This window comes from Myxocyprinus asiaticus, chromosome 14, assembly GCF_019703515.2.
Source record: "Myxocyprinus asiaticus isolate MX2 ecotype Aquarium Trade chromosome 14, UBuf_Myxa_2, whole genome shotgun sequence".
Taxonomy (NCBI): domain Eukaryota; kingdom Metazoa; phylum Chordata; class Actinopteri; order Cypriniformes; family Catostomidae; genus Myxocyprinus; species Myxocyprinus asiaticus.
This window is the reverse complement of record NC_059357.1, coordinates 15175076-15202508: the sequence shown is the minus strand read 5'-3', so window position 1 is coordinate 15202508 and position 27433 is coordinate 15175076. Positions and strand designations below refer to the sequence as shown.

Sequence of the window (27433 nt, the reverse complement as noted above, 5' to 3'; positions counted from 1 at the left end):
AGATTTTCATCATGAATATAACTGAATGCATTCCATTTAATTTATTTATATTCATGCATGTATGTGTGTTTGAATTCTTATAAGTGGGTATTCATAACTGTTTCCATAAAAGTGAGCCTGAGAGGTCCTTTACACAGTGTGTAATCAGACTTAACACAAGTTTGTGACCATCATCCATCCATCTATCTATCCACTCGCTTACAGTGTGTTTACCAATCATTCAGCGTCTGTATTTGCGTATTAGTGTTGAGTGTGTTTCTGGCCTTGCGCAACCATGGGATATGAGAATCATGTTTATGAGAGCTGAAATGTCCAGTTGTAGTTGTTCTACCTCTCTCTGCCTTGTCTTGCCTTCTCTCCATCATAATTAACTCTCTTTTAATTAGCAGGGTCAGACTGAAGTGTTTATTAGAATGGAGAGGTGCTCGACAATGCTATCAGCACTTCAACTGCTCTCTCTCTCTCTCTTGCTCAAACAGCTGCCCCAGCTCCCCTTGCTCTGCTAATTAAGGTTCAGATCAGCAGCTGTGACCCTCAGCTGGACAAGTCCAGATCTGTATGAGCAAAAGGGAGAGAGAATTTGAAAGACTGTAAGTGTTGTAGAAACATGTTAATTTTTTAGTAAAAACCAGTAAGAGCAGAGAAAGTCATTAGCAAAGGCATGATTCAACCTCTCCACCAGCAAGAAAGATATAGTTAGATGAAAGAACATAGTATGAGACAGAGTAGCTGAGCATGACAACCTTATTTATTTACTATTAGTCCTTCAACCCCTATAATAGATTTCTCCTTTAAGATTGAACGTGTTTACATGCACACCAATACGCTGATAGTTGTGCATGAAAACGCGCTCACTGTGACTTATTTCCAACCAGGGGATAAGGGAACATTAATCAGGGTTCCTACATTTTTTGACCAATGCATTGCCATGACTTTTCCAGTTGTTAGTTTCTTGATAAGACTTTTATATTTTTTTATTTTATAGCAATTGCACTCACATAGAGTAATGCGTAGCTCATGAAATATTTTAGAAGCACATTATTTTAGTAGAGCATAACTAGAAAAATATATGTAAATTCACTATAGAACTTTCCATGTCATTTTAATATTGTATTCATTTATTTCCATGACTTTTCCAGGCCTGGAAATCACAATTTTCAAATTACCTGATATTTCAGGTTTTTCATGACTGTGAGAACCCTGATTAATAAAAAAAAACAAAGGATTATGGATATTTATTTTATTATTATTAAATGACTTTTTATATTACTGTATGTCATTTGCTTTTGCTGCATCAATTCTATTCCAAATGCACATTGTTTTTCCGCATGTTCTCTCTCTCTTTCTCTCTCTCTCTCTCTCTCTCTTTTTTTCTTTCTTCAAAATCTTAGCTTTGTGAATAAACTACACAAACACAGTACATGGCTTTAGGGCACATCCCCAGCATTGCTTCAAAATAATGGACAATTGTTGTGTTGGGGTGTGTGTTTTGTGTCAGAAGTGGGTAAAATAGCCTCCAGGATCTTCAAAACTGTCCACAGGAGGCCAACTACATTCCTAAACATACCTACAGACACAACCAGATGGAAAAATGTAGCTTTGGAGGAGAACTCAAGAGGAGAATAATTTACTTCAGCTATCAAGTAGCATGCAAGATTGTGTGTGTGCTTACTTATGCCACATTTTCATGCTCTCCTGTTGCTCAGTGGGTAAACAGAGATAATGAAATTACAAAGCCATTAATAATGCCTAATAATTGTGAAGTGAAGTACTGTAGTTGAATTATGAACCAACGTTGTGGTTGTACTGTTAATATTACTGCAAATCTGTATGTCTGTGGTTCAGGTTTTGCATACATTATGGTATATATGGTATAGAACAAATAGTAAATAGTAGTAATAGTAAAGTAAAACGTGAACTTACCTCCATTGTGAGGACTAGCCAACAGTCCCCACAAGGAAAATGGCTTAAGGCTGGATTACACTACATGACTTTTAAAATATGAACAGAATTTTAAATACAAAGAATCACACACTTACCAACTTTGAAAAGCACTACAGACAAAACCTGGGCATCACACACCAAACAAGTATGTATCACACTGACTCTGTCAAGTCAGTTTGATCCAATCCGTTCACAAACTCATGTGGAAACAGTGTTGTCAGATTAGTTTGATGTTTTCCAGTCCAATGATTGTTCAAACCAGAGTGATCCCGAATGTATAAAAACGCCCAAGTAGTGTATTCAAGTGCATATTACCCATAACACCAAAACATAGCCTTTACAACCTTTACAACACAATTAATCAACAAAACAATAAAGTTTCCAAAAACCTTTACATTTACATCCTTTTTATCTTATTCACACTAATAGACAAACACGCAGTGAAAAAGAACAATATGCTGCCCTGTCATATCAAGAAGCCAAAAAATGAAAGTATGTCATTGTGCTACGATTTAAATTATGTTTTTGGCATTCAATATTATAAGAATTTATATATAAAGATTAGATATAATCTGTCCTACCTTTCTACACTGTTATGGCTCATTCAATATTCCAACTTGAATATAACTGTAAATCTTTGTACATTCAGTTCAATTGGCTTATACACAGAAAAGTCAAAGTTCCCAGACAGCTGCCAGAGAGGACTGAACACGGCTGATGTTCATCCATTCTGTGTTCAGGCCTGTGCACACATCAATGAGACTAAAGAGGATCGGCTGTCTTTCATGCTCTCTCCACATGACTATTAGATGTGGAAAGAGTGAGCAATATGATCACCATGAGTGCTAAAATCATGAAATATCCTGCAGTGGTCACATCCAGCATCATTAAACTTCTTGCAAAAGGCATCAATGGTCACAGTAGAAATTCTCAGGTGCAGTTTCTCCATTGGGTTGCAAGAGCATCAAATGGGCATGAGAAAAACACCACAGATAATCAATTGTTTTTACCACTTTGTCATGTTAAGATTGCCCAACATCTATGGCTAAAATCCATGTGCAACACCTGCAAATCACATGCTCGTTGAATATACTGGTGGGTGTGGCAAATCGTAGCTCCTCTGAACTGGACTGAACATATTTTCTGTCAATCAGTGTTTTGCCTATTTGATGGAATGATTGTGTGTGGAGACATTTTTTTATTTTAGTTGCATGAGCAATGGAATTTCTTAATTGCATTTTTTTTAAAACCCACACAAATCATTCCAAACTAGCCTAAATTTTGTCCACCCGCATAATTGCCCAATTTGGTAACACTGCATGGAAACACACGCCCTCCTGTTTTTTAAGATGCCTGACATGGCTAGAGGAATGGCTGTTGTTGTTGTTGCTGCTCCTCTCAAATCAAATCACTTTATTGTCACTCAACCATATACACAAGTGCAACAGTGGGTGAAAGTCTTGGGTGCAGTTCCAAGCAACACAGCAGTCATGACTGTGATGAGACATATACCAATTTACAATAAACATCAGATTTACACAACACAATTTAAATATCTAATATACACATAATTACTCAACACAATATACAAATAATAATATACAATGTACAGTATACAATACACACAATATATAATACACAGTATACAATAAAAATAATATATATAAATGTGCAGTAAGGTTGTATAGTGTTGTATTGACATTCAGGCTGTCGGTTGATAGTCAGTTGCCAGTGTGTTGTTGAGAGAAATGTAATTATGACAGTCCAGTGTGAGATTAATAAAGTGCAGTGCTGATATATGTTAATCATGAGCGATCAAGAGTTCAGAAGTCTGACTGCTTGGGGGAAGAAGCTGTCATGAAGTTGGCTGGTGCGGGTCCTGATGCTGCGATACCGCCTGCCTGATGGTAGCAGTGAGAGCAGCCCTTGGCTAGGGTGGCTGGAGTCTCTGATGATCTTTTTTCACACATCACCTCTGTGTTCTGTGTCGCGAAAGAAACGGGCAAACACATTTGGGTGCATTCCTGGGTGTGAAGACGTGGCCAGTATGACAACGGGAGTTGAGGGGAGTGAGTGCCGTTAAAACTCCACTTGAGTGCTTGCTCACCATCTCTGTTTCTTGTGCTTCGTGGCCCCATGCACTCAATTTCCATTGGTTGCTCACAGTATGACTTCAGATTTGAGCCATGGAGCATCACTGAGTGCATTTACATGCACGTTCTTACACGATTATGCTTAATAAGCAGACAATGCGTGTGGTCACAGTGCTAGGTTCTAGCCACCAGCCATAATTACAGTGAAGATGGAGTGGTATGTATGTATTTCATACATAAATACTGAACCAATTGCATTAGTGCTGTAAAGTTAGTTTTAGTTTCACAAATTGCTTTTGTGACTGTTTTTTTTTTTTTTTTGTGATGTTGATTCACAAAATAAGTGGTTCGATCTGTTACCACACATAATGGCGTTTTTAATGCCAAAACTGTAAGAACAGTTTAAGTGCCTTTTTTTATTTCAATCAGAAACAGACAAATAGCAAGCAAAACACACAAAAAAAATCATGTCAATTGTCATATTTTGATTTAAGTAAGTTTTAAGTAAGCATTTATGCAACATTGTTAAAATGGTACAAGCTTATCCTACTAAAATGCACATGACATCAATTATTTGGTAAGAAAGTGGGGGCCTGGGTAGCTCAGCGAGTAAAGACACTGACTACCATCCCTGGTGACTCCAGCCAGGTCTCCTAAGCAACCAAATTGGCCCGGTAGCTAGGGTGGGTAGAGTCATGTTGGGTTAACCTCCTTGTGGTCGCTATAATGTGGTTCTCACTCTCGGTGGGCCGCGTGGTGAGTTGTGCGTGGATGCTGCGGAGAATAGCGTGAAGCCTCCACACGCGCTACGTCTCCGCGGTAACACGCTCAACAAGCCACGTTATAAGATGCACGGATTGACGGTCTCAGATGCAGAGGCAACTGAGATTCGTCCTCCACCACCCGGATTGAGGCGACTCACTACGAGGATTTAAAGCACATTGGGAATTGGGTATTCCAAATTGGGGAGAAAAATCACAAAAAAACAAAAAAATTACTTAAGAAATAATCCAAAAGTAATCCAAAAGTATCAGATTAGATTGCCTCTAAAATGTAATACAATAGATTACGTTACTAACTACAATTTTAGTTATTTAAATTGTAATCATTACCAGATTACAGTTCAAAATAATCTACCCAGCACTGGGTACCCATAATCATTCTGCACGATTTTCTGTGGAATCCGTCAACTCTGATGGCTCAGACTGGAGCCAACTAGTGTTAACTAGCATCAAATACCTCGGCCCGACTGAAAATCATGACTAAAATCGCTGTTAAAGTTGTGTAATGTAATCCAGCCTTTCATAAACTAAATGATGGTTTGATGAAAATTTAAAAAATGCCAAAAGGTTTGTGTGAGGTTAAGGTTTAGAGGTAGGGTTAGAAAATATAAAAACAAAGGAAAGTCCTCATCATTATACAGAAACAAATGTGTGTGCTGTGCACAACTATACCTGCTCGCTGTGCTTGTGTGAGTTTAGAGTGCACGCCATCGGCTGATTCGATCAGTGTGCGACTTGTCTGGATCATCTATGGGAAACCAACAACAGGAAACAGGAAGTCAGGTCTAAGCAGGAAGTGAGACTTCCAGATCAGACATGCCCTCCCCAGAGAAGCTCAAACACACAAACACATACACATACACACCCTAAGCAATAAGCTGTATTGACAGAAGAGATTGAGTTACATTCCAAAGGCCAAACAAGAATAAATGTGCTTCCTGTAGAAAGCCAGGTCTGGGCTTTGTGCAGGCCAGTCAAGTTCTTTCACACCAGACTGAGTAAATTATTTCTTCATAGACCTTGCTTTGTGAAAAGGGGCACTGTCATGCTGGAACAGAAAAAGGGCCTTACTCAATCTGTTGCCATAAAGATGGAAGCACTCAATTCCCTAGAATGACATTGTCAGCTGTTGTATTAAGATTTGTCTTTACTGGGATACTGGAAAAACCAAACCTGTTCATTTGAAAGGGGTGCCCATATACTTCCCTGGCTGTCAGTCTAATAAATGCTATGGCACCTGACACATCATAATTTAGTTTAACTATGATGGAAACTCTGAAAATGGAAGTCATACAATGCTATTCTGTGCTTGGGAAGCTGCTTTGGCCAACACGCACAGTATATTCCTGCATAAATTATATGAGGATGTCTACTCAAAATGGACTCAAAAACTCAATCAAAATGGAACTGTGCCATGAAGAGGAAACACACAGCAGGGTGTGATACAGTGGCTTTGCAGGGTATGCCATGTGTGCGTGTGTGTGTGTGTGTGTGTGTGTAATAGAATCAAATCAGACTCTAACATCTTTGCAGCATTTAATATGTTGTACTACAGTCCCATTATATGTTGCTGCATTCCTGCTGAAGGCAATGACTGAATTAATGAATGCAGTTTCAGCCAAATGGAAATTGATTTCACTAATTGGATGAGTTAATATCTAAACAGAATAAATTATTTATACTGTCTGGCAAGGACTTAATGTAACATTCAGGGGTGAATACACTAAACAGTTGAGCCACTTCTGCGAGCAGAAGTTCAGCGCAGAAACTTTCTTTTACCTGTGGAACACAAAAGATGATATTATGCAGAATGTTAGTCTTAGTTATCATTCACTTTCACTGTGTGGAAAAAACATGTGAATTGAGACTTTCATTCTGCCAAACATCATCTTATGTGTTCCACGTTAGAAAGAAATTCATATGGGCTTGGAACAACATGTGAGTAAATGATGATAGAATTTTCATTTTTCATTCAACTATCCCTTTAAGTATCTAAAGCAAGTTAACGTTAACATTTGAGCTCAAATGTGTAGTGTATTACCATAATGCTGTGTTTGTGTTCTCCTGTACTACTGTAGTTACCTCAGCCTACCAGGGTGTAATGCTACCATAAAAGTGTGCTAGCAAATTGTGTTATGTACTTTTTGCACCACACTGTAGAATTTCACCGTACCGTGTCATAAGCGGTGAGCACTTTGCGCAGTAGCTCTGGAATGGGGCCCTGGGCTTCCATGGTGGGATAGGCCTCGCTCAGGTCCACCATTACCCATAGTGCCCGCTCGCTGTTCATCATCCAGGAGGACACAGTCAGGATACACTGTTTCATATTAGCTGCCGGAGTCAGCCCGCAGAGCTCCTTGAATGACACCATGGCATTCTGTAAAGAGATTGCATGAGGACATTAGTGATCTTTGTAAAAAATTCCAGGTAAATTTTAGTTGAATGGAATGTAATGAAAGCAGATTGATTTTTTCAGTATGTGGATGCAAGTGAGAAAACTGATTAAACTGATTAAAAACACTATCAAATAGCTGCAACGAGGAAATCGATGGAACTTGACTAGAAATTGCAGCATTTTTTCCAAATATCACTATACATTCCAAAGCCTTGTCAGGGAGACTACAGACTAGAATTTCCATTGCATCAGAGAATGCTGTGAATCCTTTGTTTTTAAATGCAACCTGGTCTCATAGAAACCCGTTACTATACCTACATTTTTGCTTAATTACTTTTACATGGCTTGTTGTGAGTATCGCAGCAGATTCCTGGTGAAATAAACACTACGAGTTAAAGGGCAGGTTATCAGTTCATAAACACTTTTTGCCCTGTTCCTCACACAATGCTATCTTATGACTAGGGATGTGCCAGGGTGGTTGAGTAATCGACTAGTTGTTTAACAACTGACTAGTCAATTAGTGAGGTCGACTATTAACATTAATATTTTTAGTGGAGGTGGTAGAGACACAATTCTCAAATTAATTGAGAGAGGCAACTTTTTAGGGAGATGATAACTTTCTGTGCTTAACAGTGAATAACTGTCAACACAGAAAAACACTCTGTAAGAAGTTTCACCTCTTTTTGTGCACTGTTGTTACAGCAAAGCGCTGCATCAGCAATACATTTCAAGACGATCACTGTCAGACGTTAAATCCTCTGCTTTGAGTAATGTTCCCCTTATTTGTGAGGTGATGTAGAAAGATTAAAGTCTTTTGTTGATTCTGTATGACATTTCTTGAATAAATAGTTGCAGTAAAAAAGGTTTAAACTGCTTGATGTCATGAACTATGTAGATGTGTACCCGCAATATTATCTTGCAGTTCTGCACTTTTGAATGGGCAGCAAGAATCGCTTGTGGTATGTTGAAGCGTGTCATTCTGCATTCAGGATGCGCATAAGTGTCTTTGTGGCAGTTTGTATTGGAGCTTTTCTTATTTCTTACTTTCTTCTTACTTTGATAGTTTTGTGCAATAAGATGTTCTGGCTATTTAGCCTTTTCCTTTGTTGAATATTCGTTAATCACCATGTTAAAGTGCTGCACGTGCATCCCCCTAATATCCCCCTAAAACACGTCTGATCAGGTCACATGAACATAAAGGAGCTTAATTATACATTATTATATTTAACACAGACTAAAATTGGTAATTTTGCACATCCATACTTATGACATCAAAACACTTTTATTATAGCACATGACTTGTAAGGCGATACATTTTAACGTTTAAATGTTGCACTTGCGATTTGAAGAACCGGTTTACAAATCCTGAAGAATGTGAGAGTCAACACGATGTGTCAAAAGTGCCATAGAAACATCACAAAATGACATGGTAGCTTCAGCAATTGTGATGTAGGTTTTTGTGGCAGCGGGGGCGTGGTCAAGCATCTCTCCGGAGAGAGAGAAAGCGGTAAGGGTGCTTACACCTGAGTTAAATTATGTCTAACACCTGTCTCTAATTTCAGTGAGCACGGGGAGAGCGGCATAAATAGAGCCACACCACAGGTAGACGAGAGAGAGCCTGGGCACCAGAGACCCGATTGTGAAACGATGAATTTATTATTTTGGGAAGTAGTTTGTGTATTTTTAGACTGACCTATTGAACAACGGAAAAGCCCTGAGAGTGTGTATCTGCCGCAGAGAGGAAAATAAAAACGCTTACCTTAACCAGGAAATCTGCTTCTCGCCTCCTCCTTCTACTGAGAAGTGTTACACTGGTGGCGAAACCCGGGAAATTAAGTTTGGTTGAAGATGGATGGAAGTCGCCCCGTAGAGTCCTCCCAGTTAGCGGAGATCCTCCAAGCCCTCGCTGGCCTACATCGGAGCCACCAGCAAACAAGACAAGATCGCCGGTTTGTCAAGCTCCTACGCGCTCAAGCCGAGGACCGGCAGGCGATCCGAGCCTCTTCAGCCAGGAGGCGTCCCCAGCTGCGACCCCGGACACTCACGCTGTTACCCCCGCCCGCGTTACAGAAAATGGGGACGGCGGACGACCCCAAGGCCTTCCTGGATTTGTTTGAGCGAACCGCCGAGATCTGGGGCTGGCCGCTCAGCCAATGGGTGGCCCGACTTATCCCGCTGTTGTCCGGGGAAGCCCAGCTCGCGGCTCAACAACTGCCAGCGGCGAGTCTCCTGGCCTACGGAGATTTAAAGAAAGCCATCCTGCAATGGGTTGGTCGGACTCTGGAGGAAAGTCGTCAACTCTTCCGGAGCTTGAAGTTGGAGAGCTCCGACCGCCCGTTTGCCTTCACCCAGCGGCTCCGTGACGCCTGCCGAAGATGGTTGCTAGCGGGGGACCGTGACGTCGACGGGATTATCGACCAGGTGGTACTAGAACAGTTAATACATCGTCTGCCAAAAGGGACGGCGGAGTGGGTCCAGTGCCACCACCCGGCGTCGCTGGAGGAAGCCGTCCAGCTTGCGGAGGACCACATGGCGGCGATCCCGAGGGTGGAAGAGCCCTCCTACACTCTCTCTCCTCCCTCTGTCTCATCCCCCTCCCCTCTCTCCTCTCGTTCTGATCTCTCTCCAGGTCCCGTTCCTGCCCCACGTAGACGAGGAGGATTTCAGCCCCTGAGACCAGTTCCCCGGGTGTGGGAGGCGACACCTTCCCCTATCCCGATGCCCCGCCGCTCTCCCCCTCGGGGGGGGGCGCCCGCCGACGCAAGTGCGGGCGTAGCGCCTGGGCCAGCCTACTGGAGGTGCGGAAACCCGGGCCACTTCCGGGATCAGTGCCCTCTGATGGAGCTGGGGACGGTGGTGCGGGTCTCTGGCCTCCCACAGGCTGCCCCCGACCGGGCCGGAGCGTACCGGATACCGGTAAGTGTCAAGGGGGGTACTCACCAAGCGTTGGTGGACACCGGGTGTAATCAAACCACTATCCACCAACGTTTGGTTCAACCCAAGGCATTGGTCACAACTAAAACGGTGAAGGTGAAATGCGTACACGGGGATATCCACAAGTATCCGGTGGTGACCCTGACGATTAAATTCCGGGGGAAAAGCATAGAGTGGAGGCCACGGTTAGTTCCCGCCTCACCCATCCGCTGATTTTGGGGACTGATTGGCCTGATTTTAGAGTTCTATTAAAGGGAATTTGCGCGGATGGGTCCTGTATGAAGTTAGGGAGATGTGAAATGTGCGATGCTCTGGCAGGGGAGGCGGAGCCAGGGCCGTCCTTGACAGCTCCACGTCATAATGACGAGAGAGGGGGAGAGGCTGCAGCCCCTCCCCTTCTCAGGGAATTCCCTGAGGGGGATTTCCCTTTGGAGCAGTCACGAGACGAAACCCTCAAACACGCCGTCGACCAAGTGAGAGTCATCGATGGTCAACGACTCCAGCCGGACATCGCCCTTTCATACCCCTATTTTGTGATTATAAATGAGCGGTTGTATAGAGTGACGCAGGACGCTCAGACTAAAGAGGATACAACCCAACTTTTGATTCCACGGAGCCGTCGGGAAATGGTATTCCAGGCGGCTCATTATAATCCCATGGCGGGTCACTTAGGAGAAAGGAAAACACTGAACCGTCTAATAGCCCGCTTCTATTGGCCGGGCATTGGCGGCGATGTCCGCAGGTGGTGTGCTGTGTGCCGCGAATGCCAGCTGGTTAACCCACCGGCCACCACAAAAGCGTCATTGCGCCCTCTTCCCTTGATCGAGGTCCCCTTTGAGAGAATTGGAATGGACCTCGTCGGGCAATTAGAACGGTCAGTACGCGGACATCGCTTTGTATTTGTCCTAGTGGACTATGCAACGCGATATCCGGAAGCAGTGCCTCTTCACAACATCTCAGCACGCAGTGTTGCGGAGGCACTCTTCAAAATAATCTCCCGGGTGGGGATTCCGAAAGAAATCCTCACTGATCAGGGCACAACATTTATGTCACGGACATTACGCGAGCTGTACGAGTTGTTGAGTATTAAATCGATTCGCACCAGCGTGTACCATCCTCAAATGTATGGCCTGGTGGAACGATTTAATAAAACCCTCAAAAACATGATTCGTAAGTTTGTGCATGACGATGCTAGAAATTGGGATAAATGGCTCGACCCCCTGTTATTTGCAGTACGAGAGGTCCTGCAAGCCTCCACTGGCTTCTCCCCATTCGAGCTGCTGTATGGGCGACGCCCACGCGGTGTGCTTGATGTATTGCGAGAGGCCTGGGAGGAGGGACCTTCAAACAGTAAAAATGAAATTCAATACGTTCTTGATCTTAGAGCAAAACTCCACACTTTGGGGCAGCTAACACAGGAGAATTTGCTCCAAGCTCAAGAACGACAGTGCCGACTGTATGACAGGGGAACTCAGCTAAGGGAATTTGCACCGGGAGATAAAGTGCTTGTATTGCTTCCCACATCGAGCTCTAAATTACTCGCCAAGTGGCAAGGACCCTTTGAGGTCACACGACGAGTGGGAGATCTCGATTATGAGGTTAAACGAACTGATAGAGGGGGCGCACGTCAAATATACCACCTCAATCTCCTGAAATTGTGGAGGGAGGCGGTTCCCGTGACGTTGGCTACGGTAGTTCCTGAGAAGGTGGAGCTCGGACCGGAGGTGAGTTCAAAACATAAACAGTTCACCCAGGTCATTTGCGGAGACCACCTCTCACCGAGTCAACTCGCGGAGGTTTCTAGGTTGCAACAGGAGTTTGCGGATGTGTTCTCCCCTCTACCGGGACGTACAAACCTCATCCATCACCACATCGAGACCGAGCCGGGGGTCGTGGTATGTAGCCGCCCCTATCGATTACCCGAACACAAGAAGAAAATCATTCGGGAAGAATTGGATGCAATGCTCGATATGGGGGTAATAGAAGAATCCCACAGCGATTGGTCCAGCCCAGTTGTTCTAGTGCCTAAGAGCGACGGGTCTGTACGATTCTGTGTGGATTATAGGAAAGTCAACGTGGTGTCCAAATTTGATCCACATCCAATGCCTCGCGTTGATGAGTTGCTCGATCGGTTGGGCACTGCTCGATTTTATCCGACATTGGATTTGACGAAGGGTTATTGGCAGATCCCCTTGACACCAATTTCCCGTGAAAAAAACGCCTTCTCCACACCGTTTGGATTACACCAATTTGTGACACTTCCGTTCGGTTTGTTTGGAGCCCCGGCTACGTTTCAGCGTCTCATGGACCGAATCCTCAGACCACATTCAGCTTACGTCGCTGCCTATTTAGATGACATCATAATTTATAGCAATGATTGGCAGCGGCACATGCAACATCTGAGGGCAGTTCTGAGATCGCTGTGCCGAGCGGGACTCACAGCGAACCCGAAGAAGTGCGCGATTGGACGGGTGGAGGTACAGTATCTGGGGTTCCACTTGGGCCACGGGCAGGTGCGTCCCCAAATTGACAAGACAGCGGCGATTGCGACCTGCCCGAGACCCAAGACCAAAAAGGGGGTGAGACAGTTCCTGGGGCTGGCTGGCTATTATAGAAGGTTCGTGCCTAATTATTCGGACGTCACCAGCCCTTTTTAGTGATCTCACTAAAAAGGGAGCTCCAGACCCGGTCCAGTGGACGGAGCGTTCATGCAAGTTACAGCTGCACTTTGCGGGGGGCCGCTTTTACATTCACCTGACTTCTCTCTCCCTTTTGTTTTACAGACAGATGCTTCGGACAGGGGGCTGGGGGCCATACTCTCGCTGGTGGTGGGGGGGGAGCGCCCGGTGCTGTACATTAGCCGTAAGCTCTCCTTGAGGGAAACTATGTACAGCACCATAGAAAAGGAGTGTCTCGCCATCAAGTGGGCGGTCCTCACTCTCCGATACTACCTGTTGGGGCGGGCCTTCACCCTCTGTTCCGATCACGCCCCACTCCAGTGGCTCCACCGCATGAAAGATACCAATGCCCAGATCACCCGTTGGTACCTGGCTCTTCAGCCGTTTAAGTTCAAGGTGGTCCACAGACCGGGGAGAGCGGCATAAATAGAGCCACACCGCAGTTAGACGAGAGAGAGCCTGGGCACCAGAGAGCCGATTGTGAAACGAAGAATTTATTATTGCAAAGTTGAGAGTTTATATTGGGAAGTAGTTTGTGTATTTTTAGACTGACCTATTGAACAACGGAAAAGCCCTGAGAGTGTGTATCTGCCGCAGAGAGGAAAATAAAAATGCTTACCTGAACCAGGAAATCTGCTTCTCGCCTCCTCCTTCTACTGAGAAGTGTTACAGTTTTGTTGATTTAAAACTTGATAGAGCATTTACCTTCAAAACCTCATCTGATTGGAAGAAAATTTTACTTGCTTTTAGTGCCACTTAGTGGACATTTCAACTTAGAACTGTTGCGATACGTGAAAGGACCCACGTAATATCATGTTGCATAAATGTCGCCACAGTCAATGTTAGGGGAAACGCGATACAAGTAATCAGATTACATTTTTCAGAATAACGAGTAAAGTAACACAATCGTTTTTTATTTTAGACCATAATTTCATAATTGCAAAAGTGTGCAAACTTCGCAGAGGAGACGTAATGATGGGCATTGTAGTTCTAGAGAGTGTGAGGCTTGATTACCAGAGATGCACAACGAAGTTGTAGTATGTGCACACATGATGGGTATTGTAGTTCTAACAGCAATGGACAGAGCACAACACATCTTCTGTTAGCCCACACTAAGATGTATGTAAAAACTGCTAAATATTGCTGGTAATGGAATGTAAATCTGAACGCTTCAGTGGAATCCAGTTGTACTCATCATTTGCAGCGGTTGATTTGTTGTGCACTAGAGCTTACATGTGCAGCCATCACAAACTTGCCGTTGTCATGACAATCACAGCATGAGGAAAGAAATGTGTCCTCATAAATCAACATTTTGTCAAAAATGTAATATTCGGGTAAGTGATACTTCGATTCTCTCGGTTGATTCATGTAAGCTGCATTTAAAAGTGTGTAAACACACATTTTCATGGTATAATATGGAACAGTCATAAACCGGGAGAAGTCTTCCCATTGCCACGGTATGATTATACAGTTACATACTATGTGGAATGATTGCTGACTGTTTGTGCATCTGAATTGCTTTGTTTTAAAGATGTCTGTAACTACTGCTGTAGGATAAGTTTGCATCCGAACTGCTCTGTGTTAAAGCATTTAACATTTGAGTGAAAAGCAATTGATTCATGTGTAAATACACACTGCATTAAAAACAACAGAAAACCCGTTTAGACAGAGGGATTATAAGACTAGCATTCCACTGGTCACGGCATGATACACAGGGTGAAATACTTGCTCAGTTCACTGACTTATGCAGCCAAACTGCTTTGTGTTAGAGCTCCCCGTAACTAGGAGAATGGGATGAGAAAAGCTGCATTCTACATGGTTTGTGTATGTAGACCCAAGGGTGCCTGGGTAGCTCAGCAAGTACTGACGCTGACTACCACCCCTGGAGTCACAAGTTCGAATCCAGGGCGTGCTGAGTGACTCCAGTCAGGTCTCCTAAGCAACTAAAATTAGCCCGGTTGCTAGGGAGGGTAGAGTCACATGGGGTAACCTCCTCGTGGTTGCGATTAGGGGTTCTCGCTCTCAATGGGGAGCGTGGTAAGATGTGCATGGATCGCGGTGTCCTCACATGCTGTGAGTCTCCGCGGTGTCATGCACAGCGAGCCACGTGATAAGATGTGTGGACTGACTGTCTCAGAAGCGGAGGCAACTGGGACTTGTCCTCCGCCACAAGGATTGAGGTAAGAAACCACGCCACCTAAAGGACCTACTAAGTAGTGGGAATTGGCCATTCCAAATTGGGAGAAAAGGGGATAAAAAATAAAATAACGTTACTGAACACTGGCCACAGTCATGTAATTTTCATGAGATCAGGCTATTTTAAGGGTTATGGTGCATTACAAGGACATAATGTTTGTGTAAGTGTCACTACCTCATTGTGACCAAAAGTAAAGAAAATGTTAACTTTCTCTGCAATGCACCCTGATGTAGGTATCTGTTGTAGGCACCAATGAGAAATTTAAAGAGCCGACTCCAGTTTTTGGAAATTGCTGTTTTCACTGACTCGGCTCTTTCTACATCCTCAAAGTACATCTCTAACGCATTCCTATGCGTCAAATGCCCTGTCAAAGCTTTATCTAGTGTGAGCCATGCACCATTAGTTGGTTGTGGGTGCACAACACCCATCTCCGCTTTAGGATGTTATGGTAATATAAATGTTAGGTATGTATCAGATGAAGTCCAGTTGACTTTTTGCCAGCTACTGAACTGGAGTGTGGACATTTTCAGGGAGCACTCTGTTTTAAAGATAACTACCTCTGATGGAGGTGAAGCTCATGTTTACCTCTCTTAGTCTCTTTATGTTCAATACATGTGAAATGTGCAGAAGAGGACACTCTCTGTTAAGTTGGAGGCTAGATCAAAGTCATGATAGTTTGTAATAAAAGCACATTCAGCTCTTTGTGTCCCCGAGCAACAGAGAAAGGACAAAGCTTTGCCTTTTTTGTATCTGACACTTAAGTGCTAAATCACTACCGAAAACAGCAAGAGTTCTCTGAGAAACTCTCTCATCAACATTGCTGCAATAGTTCAGAAATTATATCACATGCATTTAAAAAAAAAAAAAAGAAGTACAAACACAAAGTCTTTGAGAGAAGATTGCTGCATCCTTACGAAATTATTTCAGTTCCCAAGACATCGTTAAATAAATGGTTCATCCAAAAATGAAAACTGTCATCATTTACCTACAGTCTGTTTGTCACAGACTGACCCTAGCCCCAGTCTCCTTTCATTATTTGGAAAAGAGCAGCCAGGATATTCTTCAAAAATGTAAATATTTGTTTTCCACAGTTTTGGAATGACAGAGTAAATGGTGACAGAATTTTCACATTTGGGTGAACTATTCCTTTTACATCTCACACAACTCAAGTAGGCACATGTGTTTTGATTCATGAGTGAGAGGGTGGACAGCTGCCTGTGAGCCTTTGACACTGATCATAACATGTCATCATAACAATGCTGTTTTCCTAGCCTCATCACTCACACACACACACACACACACATCCCTGCACAGAGACATAAACCTCAGGGTCTTCCTGACACACACCGAACGCACAGAATTCACCATGCCCTGAGAGTTTTGTGCTTTAATTTCACACTATGACAAGTGTGTGTGTGTTTACACACTCAAGTCAGAAGTTTGATAATGTGTGAAAAATCAGACTACACATCAGAGCTGCTTTTAATTATCAACTAGAAAAGAAAGGTTTGTGAAGACAAAGTTTTATTGGCTCGATAAAACCTTGCTTCAATGTTAAAAAAAGTATTGAAATAGAAAGTTATATACACCATTTACTTTATCTAAATAAGGACATAACATAGACTTCTCTTGTTTTTATAGAAAGCCAACTTTAAATACTACAGACTAACCCTAACCCAAACCTTAACTGTAAAGGAGAAAAAACAAAAAAGTTTAATTTATGAATCGTTTTTCCAATTGTGGACATCCCCAAACTGAGGTTCTGTCAGATTTAGCCAACAACAGTCACTAAAGTATAGCTATGTAAAACCACTCACCCACACACATATATTAATTTATACAATGCCTTTTTAAAAATATTTTTCCCTTTTGTGGACGTCCCCACAAGGTGTTTTCAACAGGATTTGCTATTCACTTGGGACATTTTCAGAAATGCAGTCCCCACAATAAAACCAAAACCTACCCACACCCACACACTTCCCTGCTATTTGTTCCCTCTGTTGTATGAGCTACTCTGGGTAGCAAAATGACAAACATTTATAGTTAAAGGAATATTTCACCTAAAAATAAACATTTTCTCATAATTTACTCACCCTCATGCCATTCCAGATGTTTATGACTTTCTTCAGCAAAACAAAATGAAGATTTTTAGAAGAATATCTCAGCTCTGTAGGTCCATACAATGCAAGTGAATGATGGCCTGAACATCGAAGGTCCAAAAAGCAGATAAAAGCAGCATAAAAGTAATCCATATGACTCCAGTGGTTAAATCCATATCTTCAGAAGCGATATGATAGGTGTGGGTGAGAAACAGATCAATATTTAATTATTTAACTTTAAATCTCCACTTTCACTTTCACATTCTTCTTTTGTTTTTGGCGATTCACATTCTTTATGCATACCGCCACCTACTGGGCAGGGAGGAGAATTTTAATTTAAAAAGGACTTAAATATTGAGCTGTTTCTCACCCACACCTATCATATCGCTTCTGAAGACATGGATTTAACCACTGGCGTCTTATGGATTATTTTATGCTGCTTTTATCTGCTTTTTGGTTCTTCAGATTTCTGGCCACCATTCACATACATTGAAAGAGCTGAAATATTCTTCATCAAATCTTCCTTTGTGTTCAGCAGAAGAAAGAAAGCCATTCACATCTGGGATGGTTTGAGGGTGAGTAAATGATGAGAGAATTTTCAATTTTGGGTGAACTATCCCTTTAAGTTTGAAGTGTGTGTGTGTGTTTGTGTGTAAGGGATATTAGTGGTTTGTTTAAATATACAAGCTGTTTCAGAATGGACTTGGACAATTTATTCATATAAGAGAGCTATTAGCAGTGTCACCCACCCACCCACACAAAAACACTGGCCAAAAAGCTGCTCTATCAAGTCTAATGCACTTTCATAATATCTTCCTTTATTTCCATTCATCAGTCATTTTTAGTTTAATGACCTCTTTGCTGCATGGTCCAAATTCCATGATTGAATTCACACACAAACAGAGGGGCTCTATCCACAAGAGCGCGGGAAAGAGTAGCTTCCGGCACACTTGGATGATGTCTTCCAGATACTTCAGCTGTGTTTGTGAAAAGAAGGGTGTTTGTGTTTTTTTCATAGGTCAAGAAGAGGGGGGTCATGCTAGCTGAGCTGTAATGTGAACACTTATTGGAAATATTCCAGTTAAAAACAGGCTAATGTGACCACAGGTTTGGATACAAACTGAGCTTATAAATCATTGTGGTCACGTAAAATAGAAGAAAAAAAATCCTTTTAGTAAATTTTATTATGTGGCTTTTGAAATAAGTAAGGCCACAGGAAATAAAAAACACAAGATCATAACTTTAATATTGTAATTGTTCCTTCTAGACAATAATGAGATTAAATTGAGAACAATTTGAGTCCTTTGCTTCTCATATTCTTCTCCTGAGTAAAACACCCTAATTATGTCATGTTTCAGAAGAGAACGTCTCAAACTGTACTCCGGATAACAAAATCTGCAATAAAACATCAGAGATTTCAATGTGAACTGAAACATTTCTCTTCAAATTCAAGTCACCAAATTCTACATACATTTCATAGCTCTACACTCTTACTGTATGTAAGCAAATGTCACATCTTTTTCATTTTTATTTATATATTAAGATGAACATCTTTGCAAACTCAAACATTATGTCTCCAGAGCTATAAAGCAGCAACCTATGAGCAATTACATTTTCCTCATGGAGAGCACCTTTAAAATTAGAAGTAGCTACTTTACCATGAAACTCCACAGAAACTCTCTTATGCTCTCACACTAAGACAGCTCTGATTTATTACCAGTGTTGGGTAAATTACTCAAAATAAGTAATCCACTACAAATGACTAACTACTCTAAAATGTAATCAGATTAATTTACTGATTACTTAATCTAAAAAGTAATCACATTACTAATTATTTTACTTTAAGTTACTTTCTAAATCACTTTTCCAAGAAAAGTTTTTGGTTCCCTATCTGTCACTCACTCGATGTTGTGTCGGCAGAAATAAGAGTATATTTCTCTAAAAGATTATATTTCTCTAAAAGAGCGGCACACACGGAACGTCTTTTTAAAGATGCCTTTCCGATTTTGTGTTATTCCTGGTTGCGCTCGTTATCTCTCGCCTTCTGATGGTCACGATCCCTGTCTTTCGTGTCTGGGCACTGCTCACGCAGAGACAGCGTTCGTGGATGGTCATGTACTCATTGCAAGGACATGTCCATGGCAACGATGCGGTCATGGCTCGCCTTAGTAAGAAAGCAAGCCACCCCAGAGGCTCCCCGCCTCGGTCCTTTTACCCACGGGTATGACGCTAGCGCAGCTAGCACTGGGGGTGATTTGGGGACTCCAATGGGACCGCCTCCGCTGGGTATCCCCCCGCGGACCTCCCATTCCCCAGCACGCTCGTCTACCCCGATCGGGCTTCCGGATGAGTCCGCCGGGTCGTCTCACGGCGAGTTCGACCTCTTATTCGGAGCCCGCGAAAGTGATGAGCTCTCGAGCGCAGCATCGGAGAGCGGGCTCGTCCAGTCGGATGCAGAAGCCTCAGCTGGGCTCCTCCCTTCGGGGACGATTGCCCAGTCACAGGCTGACGCGGAGATGACGACATGCTTTCCCGGCAGCCACGAGCGTCGGCTAGAGTGGAACCCTCTGCTCTTCCCTGAACCCTCGCGGCTCGATGATTGGTTCCTGGGCTCGCGGCGCTGCTCAAAGCCACGCCTCGCCCCTGTTCCATTCTTCCCGGAAGTGCATGAAGAACTGACAAGGTCGTCGGAGGCACTTTTTTACTGCCCGGTCCCGATCTTTTCAGCTTCCCTGCCATCACTACCCTCGATGGTGGGGCGGCCAAGGGCTATTCGGCAATCCCCCGGTGGATAAAGTTGCTCGCGGTGCACCTATGTCCGCAGAGCGCCGCCACCTGGCGCGGGTGCCCAAAGCCCCCGTCCAAGGCCTGTAGGGTTACGTCGTCTCTGACGGCCAAGGCCTACGGTGCCACTGGACAAGCCGCCTCCGCCCTGCACGCCATGGCTGTCCTGCAAGTCCGCCAAGGCGCTAAAGGAACTGCACGAGGGTAGTTCTGCCCCGGGATTGATGCAGGAACTGCGCTCGGCGACCGACCTCGCTCTCCGAGCGACGGAGGTCACGGCGTGGTCTCTCAGGTGGACGATGTCCACATTAGTGGTCCAGGAGCGCCACCTTTGGCTCAACCTGGTCGAGATGGGTGAGGCCAACAGGACACAGTTCCTTGCTGCCCCATCTCCCAGGCTGGCCTATTCGGCGACACCGTCAAGGACTTTGCCAAGCAATTCTCGACGGCGGAGCAGTAGACGGAGGCTATCCGGCATATCCTGCCCTGGCGCGGCTCAAGATCCCGCACCCCATCTGCTCGTCGCCAAGGGCATCCCCCTGAGGTGACTGCACCGGCTCCGCCGCAGCCCTCCCCTTTGGCCCGGCCCCGGCGTGGAGCCCACTGCAGGAAGCAGACGCCACCCGTCTCGCAGCCGCCAAGAACCCGTGAAAGGCTTCAAAGCGACCTTGAGATGGGCGACCCAGGGATGACGAAACCCGCTGCTCTGGAGCTGGTAAGCAGACCTCTCCATCCTCCGGTTGAAGGCCGGGAGGAGAATCTTTTTGTTACCTTTGCATTTTATTGCGCTGTATGCCCAAGTGGCAGCAGTACTCAAGAGTACAGCAAGAGTGGTTTCCTTGTTCCCTGGGACACGTGTTCGGTGTGCACGGCAGTCATCACAACCGTGATGCTTTCCAATCCATCGCGATGGCTGGTCCAGACCGTCCGACTCGGCTACGCGATTCAGTTCACCAGGCGTCCACCCAGGTTCAGCAGTATCCACTTCACCTTGGTAAAGGACAAAAACGCTGCTACCTTGCGCGTGCAGATCGCTACCCTCCTACGGAAGGGCGCGATAGAACCTGTCCCTCCAGCCGAGATGAAGAAGGGGTTTTACAGCCCCTACTTCATCGTACAGAAAAAAGGCGGTGGGTTGCAGCCAATCTTGGACCTGCGAGTACTGAACCGGGCTTTACACAGACTCCCGTTCAAGATGCTGACCCAAAAATGCATTCTGGTGAGCATCCGGCATCAAGATTGGTTCGCGGCGGTAGACCTGAAGGACGCGTACTTCCATGACTCGATCCTTCCTCGACACAGACCCTTCCTGCGGTTTGCATTCGAGGGTCAGGCGTATCAGTACAAGGTCCTCCCTTTCAGCCTGTCCCTGTCTCCTTGCGTCTTCACGAAGGTCGCAGAGGCAGCCCTTTCCCGGCTAAGGGAGGTGGGCATTCGCATTCTCAACTATCCTGACTGGCTAATCTTAGCTCACTCTCGGGACATGATGTGCGCACACAGGGGCTTGGTGCTCTCACACCTCAGCCAACTAGGGCTTCGGGTCAACTGGGAAAAGAGCAAGCTCCTCCCAGTTCAGAGCATCTCTTTTCTCGGTTTGGAGTTGGACTCAGTCTCTTTGACAGCGCGCCCCACGAATGAGCACGCCCAGTCAGTGATGGCCTGTTTGAAGGCGTTCAAACAGAAAACAGCGGTTCCACTGAAACTTTTTCATATGGCATCCTCAGCGGTGGCCACCCCGCTCGGGTTGATGCATATGAGACCACTTCAGCACTGGCTTCAGACTCGAGTCCCGAGATGGGCATGGCGCCGCGGGACACATCGTGTGGTCATCACTCCAATCTGTCACCGTCTTTTCAGCCCTTAGACCGACCTCTCATTTCTACGGGCAGGTGTTCCTCTAGAACTGGTCTCCAGGTGCGTCGTGGTCATGACGGATGCCCCCAAAACGGGCTGGAGCGCTGTTTGCAATGGGCACGCAGCCGCCGGCTTGTGGATAGGCTCGCGACTGCATTGGCACATCAACTGCCTCGAGTTGTTGGCAATTCTGCTCACCCTGCAGAGGTTTCGGCCGTTGATCCAGGGCAAGCACGTGTTAGTTCAGACAGACAACACGGCAACGGTAGCATATGTCAACCGCCAAGGTGGTCTGCGCTCTCGTTGTATGTCACTACTCGCCCGCCGTCTCCTCCTCTGGAGTCAGCAGCACTTCAAGTCGCTGCGAGCCACTCGCATCCCGGGCAACCTCAACACTACAGTGGACGCGCTGTCATGACAGGTTACCCTCAGGGGAGAGTGGAGACTCCACCCTCAGGTGGTCCAGCTGAGTCGATTCGGACAGGCACAGCTGCACCTGTTCGCCTCCCAAGAATCCTCCCCACTGCCCGCTCTGGTACGCCCTAACAGAGGCCCCCCTCGGCATAAACACGCTGGCACACAGCTGGCCCCCTGGCCTACTTGCACAGACCCTGTGCAAGGTCAGGGAGGATGAGGAGCAGGTCATCCTGGTAGCACCCTACTGGCCCGCCCAGACGTGGTTCTCGGACCTCACGCTCCTTGCGACAGCCCCCCCCCGGTGAATTCCCCTGAGGAAGGGCCTTCTTTCTCAGGGACGGGGCACCATCTGGCACCCGTGACCAGACCTCTGGAATCTCCATGTCTGGCCCCTGGACGGGACGCAGAAGACCTAAGCTGTCTCCCACCTGCGGTGGTAGACACGATCACTCAGGCTAGGGCCCCCTATACGAGGCGCCTGTATGCCTTTAAGTGGCGTCTGTTCACTAAGTGGTGTTCTTTCCGAAGGGAAGTCCCCCAGAGATGTGCAGTCGGATCAGTGCTTTCCTTTCTGCAGGAGAGGTTGGAAGGGAGGCTGTCCCCTTCCACCTTGAAGGTGTACGTTGCCGCCATAGCAGCACACCACGACGCAGTCGACGGTAAGTCCATAGGGAAGTACGACCTGATCATCAGGTTCCTAAGAGGCGCCAGGAGGCTGAATCCCTCCAGACTGCACCTCGTTCCCTCATGGGACCCCTCTGTAGTTCTTCAGGGTCTACAGAGAGCCCCCTTTGAGCCTTTCATCAAGAGGGTAGGAGACCTGCAAGCGTTCTCTGTCAGCAAAACGTGCCTGGAGTTCAGTCCGGGCTACTCTCACGTGATCCTGAGACCCCGACCGGGCTATGTGCCCAAGGTTCCCACGACCCCTCTTAGGGATCAGGTGGTGAACTTGCAAGTGCTGCCCCAGGAGGAGGCAGACCCAGCCCTGTCGTTGCTGTGTCCGGTGCATGCTTTACGCATCTATTTGGATCGCACGCAGAGCTTTAGGATCTCTGAGCAGCTCTTTGTCTGCTTTGGTGCACAGCGGAAAGGAAGCGCTGTCTCCAAGCAGAGGATCTCCCACTGGCTCATTGACACATAACTATGGCATATCACGCCCAGGACTATGGCATATCACGCCCAGGTAAGGCTACGAGCCCATTCTACCAGAGGTGTAGCGGCCTCTTGGGCCCTGGCCAGGGGTGCCTCTCTAACAGACAATTGCAGAGCAGCAGGCTGGGCAACACCCAACACCTTTGCAAGGTTCTACAACCTCTGGGTGGAACCGGTTTCGTCCCAGGTAGTGGCACGCAACACAAGCGGATAAGCCGGCTGGGTGTATCGCTTGCACATAGCACCTTCCACCTCCTTTTGAGCTGAAGATGTGCGCCATTAATTCCCAGTAGTGTTCACAAACTTTGTTCCCTGGTTGACTTCCTCCGAGCCCTGTGGCAGTCGAGTTTTCGGAGAGATTCGCTGCCAGCCCAGTACACGTGCTAACTAAGAGTCCTGTTCTGGGGTAGGTGCTCCGCATGTGGCAGTTCCCTGTAAGTCTAACCCCATGCGATATATATCTTCCGCTAATTCGTTTCCCTGTTGGCAAACTGCATCTTTCTTGGGTAGAGCCCCTCTGACCCAGTCTCCATGTTTGTAGTAACTCCTCCCCCGCTGGGTAGGATCTACCTTGAAGACTCTCCACATGGTCGGAAAGACCATGTGACGTATTCTTCCACTTAAATATTCCCACCCTCTCTTTGGGCGAGGTGTGGTCTCCGTGGTGTCTTCCCCTTGGGAGGGACACCCCCCGACTAGACCTGGCGGCCCAGTCGGATTATCCCCCTTCTTTTTTAGGGAGTGGAAAAAGAGAAGGGGAAAAGAGGCCACGACTGGGTTAGCCTGTCTCTATCTTTTGGGTAGTCGACTTGTCCCCAAAGGGCCGGTCGACACTCATAACTATGTTGGGGGAGGTTACATGTCGACCTGGTGTACTGGCTATGAGGCACACAGTGGTCTGCCCACCACACACCGCCAGTTCACATAACAAGCTGTCCCTTGTCAGCAATGAAAATATGGGTAATATTTATCTATTCAATATTTGGTTACACTTTATATTAGGTGTCTTTAACTACTATGTACTATAGGGTTTCTCCAATACCAAAATGTTTCCTTCGGTACGATACCAGCCCTGGTACCCCGGTATCAATACTAACTCTATCTCAACAAATGAAAAAATCTCTGATTTTTGATGAAATTACACAGAAAATTACTTGTCTATAAGAACTGCATAAAGTCTTATAGATACAAATTATGCCTTTTCTGTTTTCTGGATTCCATGTTAAATGTTTTAATTAAATGTTATGATCAACGTTTAATCAAATACATACTGTACAGCTTATATATATATATTATATACACACACACATACACTGATCAGCAACAACATTAAAGCCACCTGCCTAATATTGTGTAGGTCTCCCTCGTGCCTCCAACCCGCATGCTGTTCTTCTCACCACAATTGTACAGAGTGGATATCTGAGTTACCTTAGACTTTGTCAGTTCAAACCAGTCTGGCCATTCTATGTAGACCTCTTATCTACAAGGCATTTTTCGTCCACAGAACTGCCCCTCATAGGATGTTTTTTGTTTTTGGCACCATTCTCTGTAAATTCTTGAGACTGTTGTGTGTGAAAATCCCAGGAGATCAGCAGTTACAGAAATACTCAAACCAGCCTGTCTGGCACCAACAATCATCCATGCGATTATCTAAACAGCCAATCATGTGGCAGCAGTGCAGTGCATAAGATCATGCGGATACGGGTCAGGAGCTTCAGTTAATGTTCACATCAACCATCAGAATTGAGAAAAATGTGATCTCAATGATTTGGACCCTGGCATGACTGTTGGTGCCAGACGGGCTGGTTTGAGTATTTCTGTAACTGCTGATCTCCTGGGATTTGCACACACAACAGTCTCTAGAATTTACTCAGAATGGTGCCAAAAACAAGAAAAACATCCAGTGAGGGGCAGTCCTTTGGACGGAAATGCCTTGTTGATGAGAAAGGTCAACAGAGAATGGCCAGACTGGTTAGAACTGACAAAGTCTACGGTAACTCAGATAACCGCTCTGTACAATTGTGGTGAGAAGAATAGCATCTCAGAATGCTATTCTGAGATGCGTGTTGGCGCTGTTTTGGCGGCACGAGGGGGACCTACACAATATTAGGCAGGTGGTTTTAATGTTGTGGCTGATCGGTGTATACTGTATATATATATATATATATATATATATATATATATATATATATATATATATATATATATATATGTATGTATGTATGTATGTATGTATGTATGTATAATTATTATTATTATTTTTGGTTAAAAAAAGAAAAGAAAAAGATGATGCACAACAGAGCTTTACAGCATTAATGAAAACATTAAATGAATCTGATTACCTGAGGCAAAGGCTACCATGGCTGAATCACAACATGCTGATATTCAGTACACTTGCTTATGTGAGATTGCTTACAGATAATAATCTAATAATATAACCATTTAATATTATATTTTTGTTACTATTATAAAATTGTTCATATTATATTATTGTATTATTGTGACTGCTTTGAATAATTACACTTTTATACAGTTGTAATATTTTTGTTGTAATGTCTTCAATTTTACGCAATCAGTTGAACAGAGCTCTCATTTCAGCAGGACTTTTATCTTGAAAGATCTTTTAAGTTCTTCCTGTTTGTGAAGAGTTCATTATACCAAGCTTCCCATGACTCGCGAGCTGAAAGCTCCTTGCTACAACGGAGAAAGAGTTCATTTGAGAGTTCACAGCTGTCTATACACCAAATACACTGATCTGTGGCTCTGCATATGAATACTACTGGACACACTGCATGAAAATCAAGCATTAGTAGTGTGTGTTGTGTGTGTGTGTGTGTGTGTGTGTGTGTGTGTGTGTGTTTGTTTGTGTGCCTATGTGTGTGTGAAGGAGGTGACAGGGCAGAGAGGCGCCTCTTATTCATACTGTGTCGCGCAGAGCATGTGAAGGTATATTATTTCATTAAATGACATCCTTCTGCTGTTTAATGATCACACTTGAACATATAGAGGCTTTTTTATCATTATATTCAAATGGCCTTTGATTTCATCTCAAAACTCTCACATTACATTACATTTTGCTACTGGCAGGATCCTTTAATATGGTACCGAAATTAACAACAAGATGATATTGTACCATTTTAAATTTTTTGGTATCGCGATATTTATTTAGTACCGGTATACCATGCAAACCTAATGTACCAACATTAAAATACATTCAATACAATGTATTTATTGTGTAACTATGCTTTTGTGCAAAATTCTCACAAGATTAAAATTTTCTGCTACTAGGGGGTCTGGGTAGCTCAGTGGTAAAAGAAGCTGGCTATCACCTCTGGAGTTCGCAAGTTCGAATCCCAGGGCGTGCTGAGTGACTCCAGCCAGGTCTCCTAAGCAACCAAATTGGCCCAGTTGCTAGGGAGGGTAGAGTCACATGGGGTAACCTCCTCGTGATAGCTATAATGTGGTTCGTTCTTGGTGGGGCGCATGGTGAGTTGAGTGTGGTTGCCACGGTGGATGGCGTGAAGCCTCCACACACGCTATGTCTCCGTGGCAACGCGCTCAACAAGCCACGTGATAAGATGTGCGGGTTGACGGTCTCAGATGTAGAGGCAACTGGGATTCGTCCTCCACCACCCGGACTGAGGCGAATCACTACGTGACCACGAGGACTTAAAAGCACATTGGGAACTGGGCATTCCAAACTGGGAAAATTTTTTTTAAAAAAATTCTGCTACTGAGGTTGAGGTACATGTTGGTTTAGGAGTAGTGGTTGGGTTAGGGCTTAGAGTTAGGTTTTAGGGTAAGGGTTAGGTTTAGGGTAAGATGTAAGGTTAACAGCAGGGACTAAAAATGGTTCAAGGAATGAAAACAAACAGAAATTTTTGCGGAATGTAACCAAAAACGGGAAGTCCCTTTCAAATTTTAAATGCTGGTAACCGGTTTATAACCGGTTAATTTTGTTCCAATAAATATTTAATGAAACCAAAAACCAAAGGGTTAATCACAGTAAAAATTAGGCTATTTTAGGCTACCGTATACTATGCTTGCTACGATTTCTATGCTGATAATTTGCCCACATGGGGGAAAAAATTTTTGCTTATATTT

The 27433-nt window shown here is 44.7% G+C and overlaps 1 protein-coding gene across 2 annotated transcripts in view; it reads right to left on the bottom strand.

Annotated features, from left to right (window-relative positions):
• Positions 1 to 27433, bottom strand: part of LOC127452370 (inactive phospholipase C-like protein 2) — a 133608-nt gene that overhangs the window by 25390 nt on the left and 80785 nt on the right. Inside the window, exons 3-5 of one of the 2 annotated variants that reach the window (XR_007899243.1) lie at positions 6993 to 7196; positions 5492 to 5567; positions 332 to 554 (exon numbers count right to left, since the gene is read on the bottom strand). Coding sequence is in view for 1 of the 2 variants with exons in the window: in XM_051717799.1 (XP_051573759.1) it covers positions 5492 to 5567; positions 6993 to 7196 (280 nt within the window). In the remaining variant the exon portion in view is untranslated. The remainder of the gene's footprint in view (positions 1 to 331; positions 555 to 5491; positions 5568 to 6992; positions 7197 to 27433) is intronic. The other variant, XM_051717799.1, reaches the window with a different exon arrangement.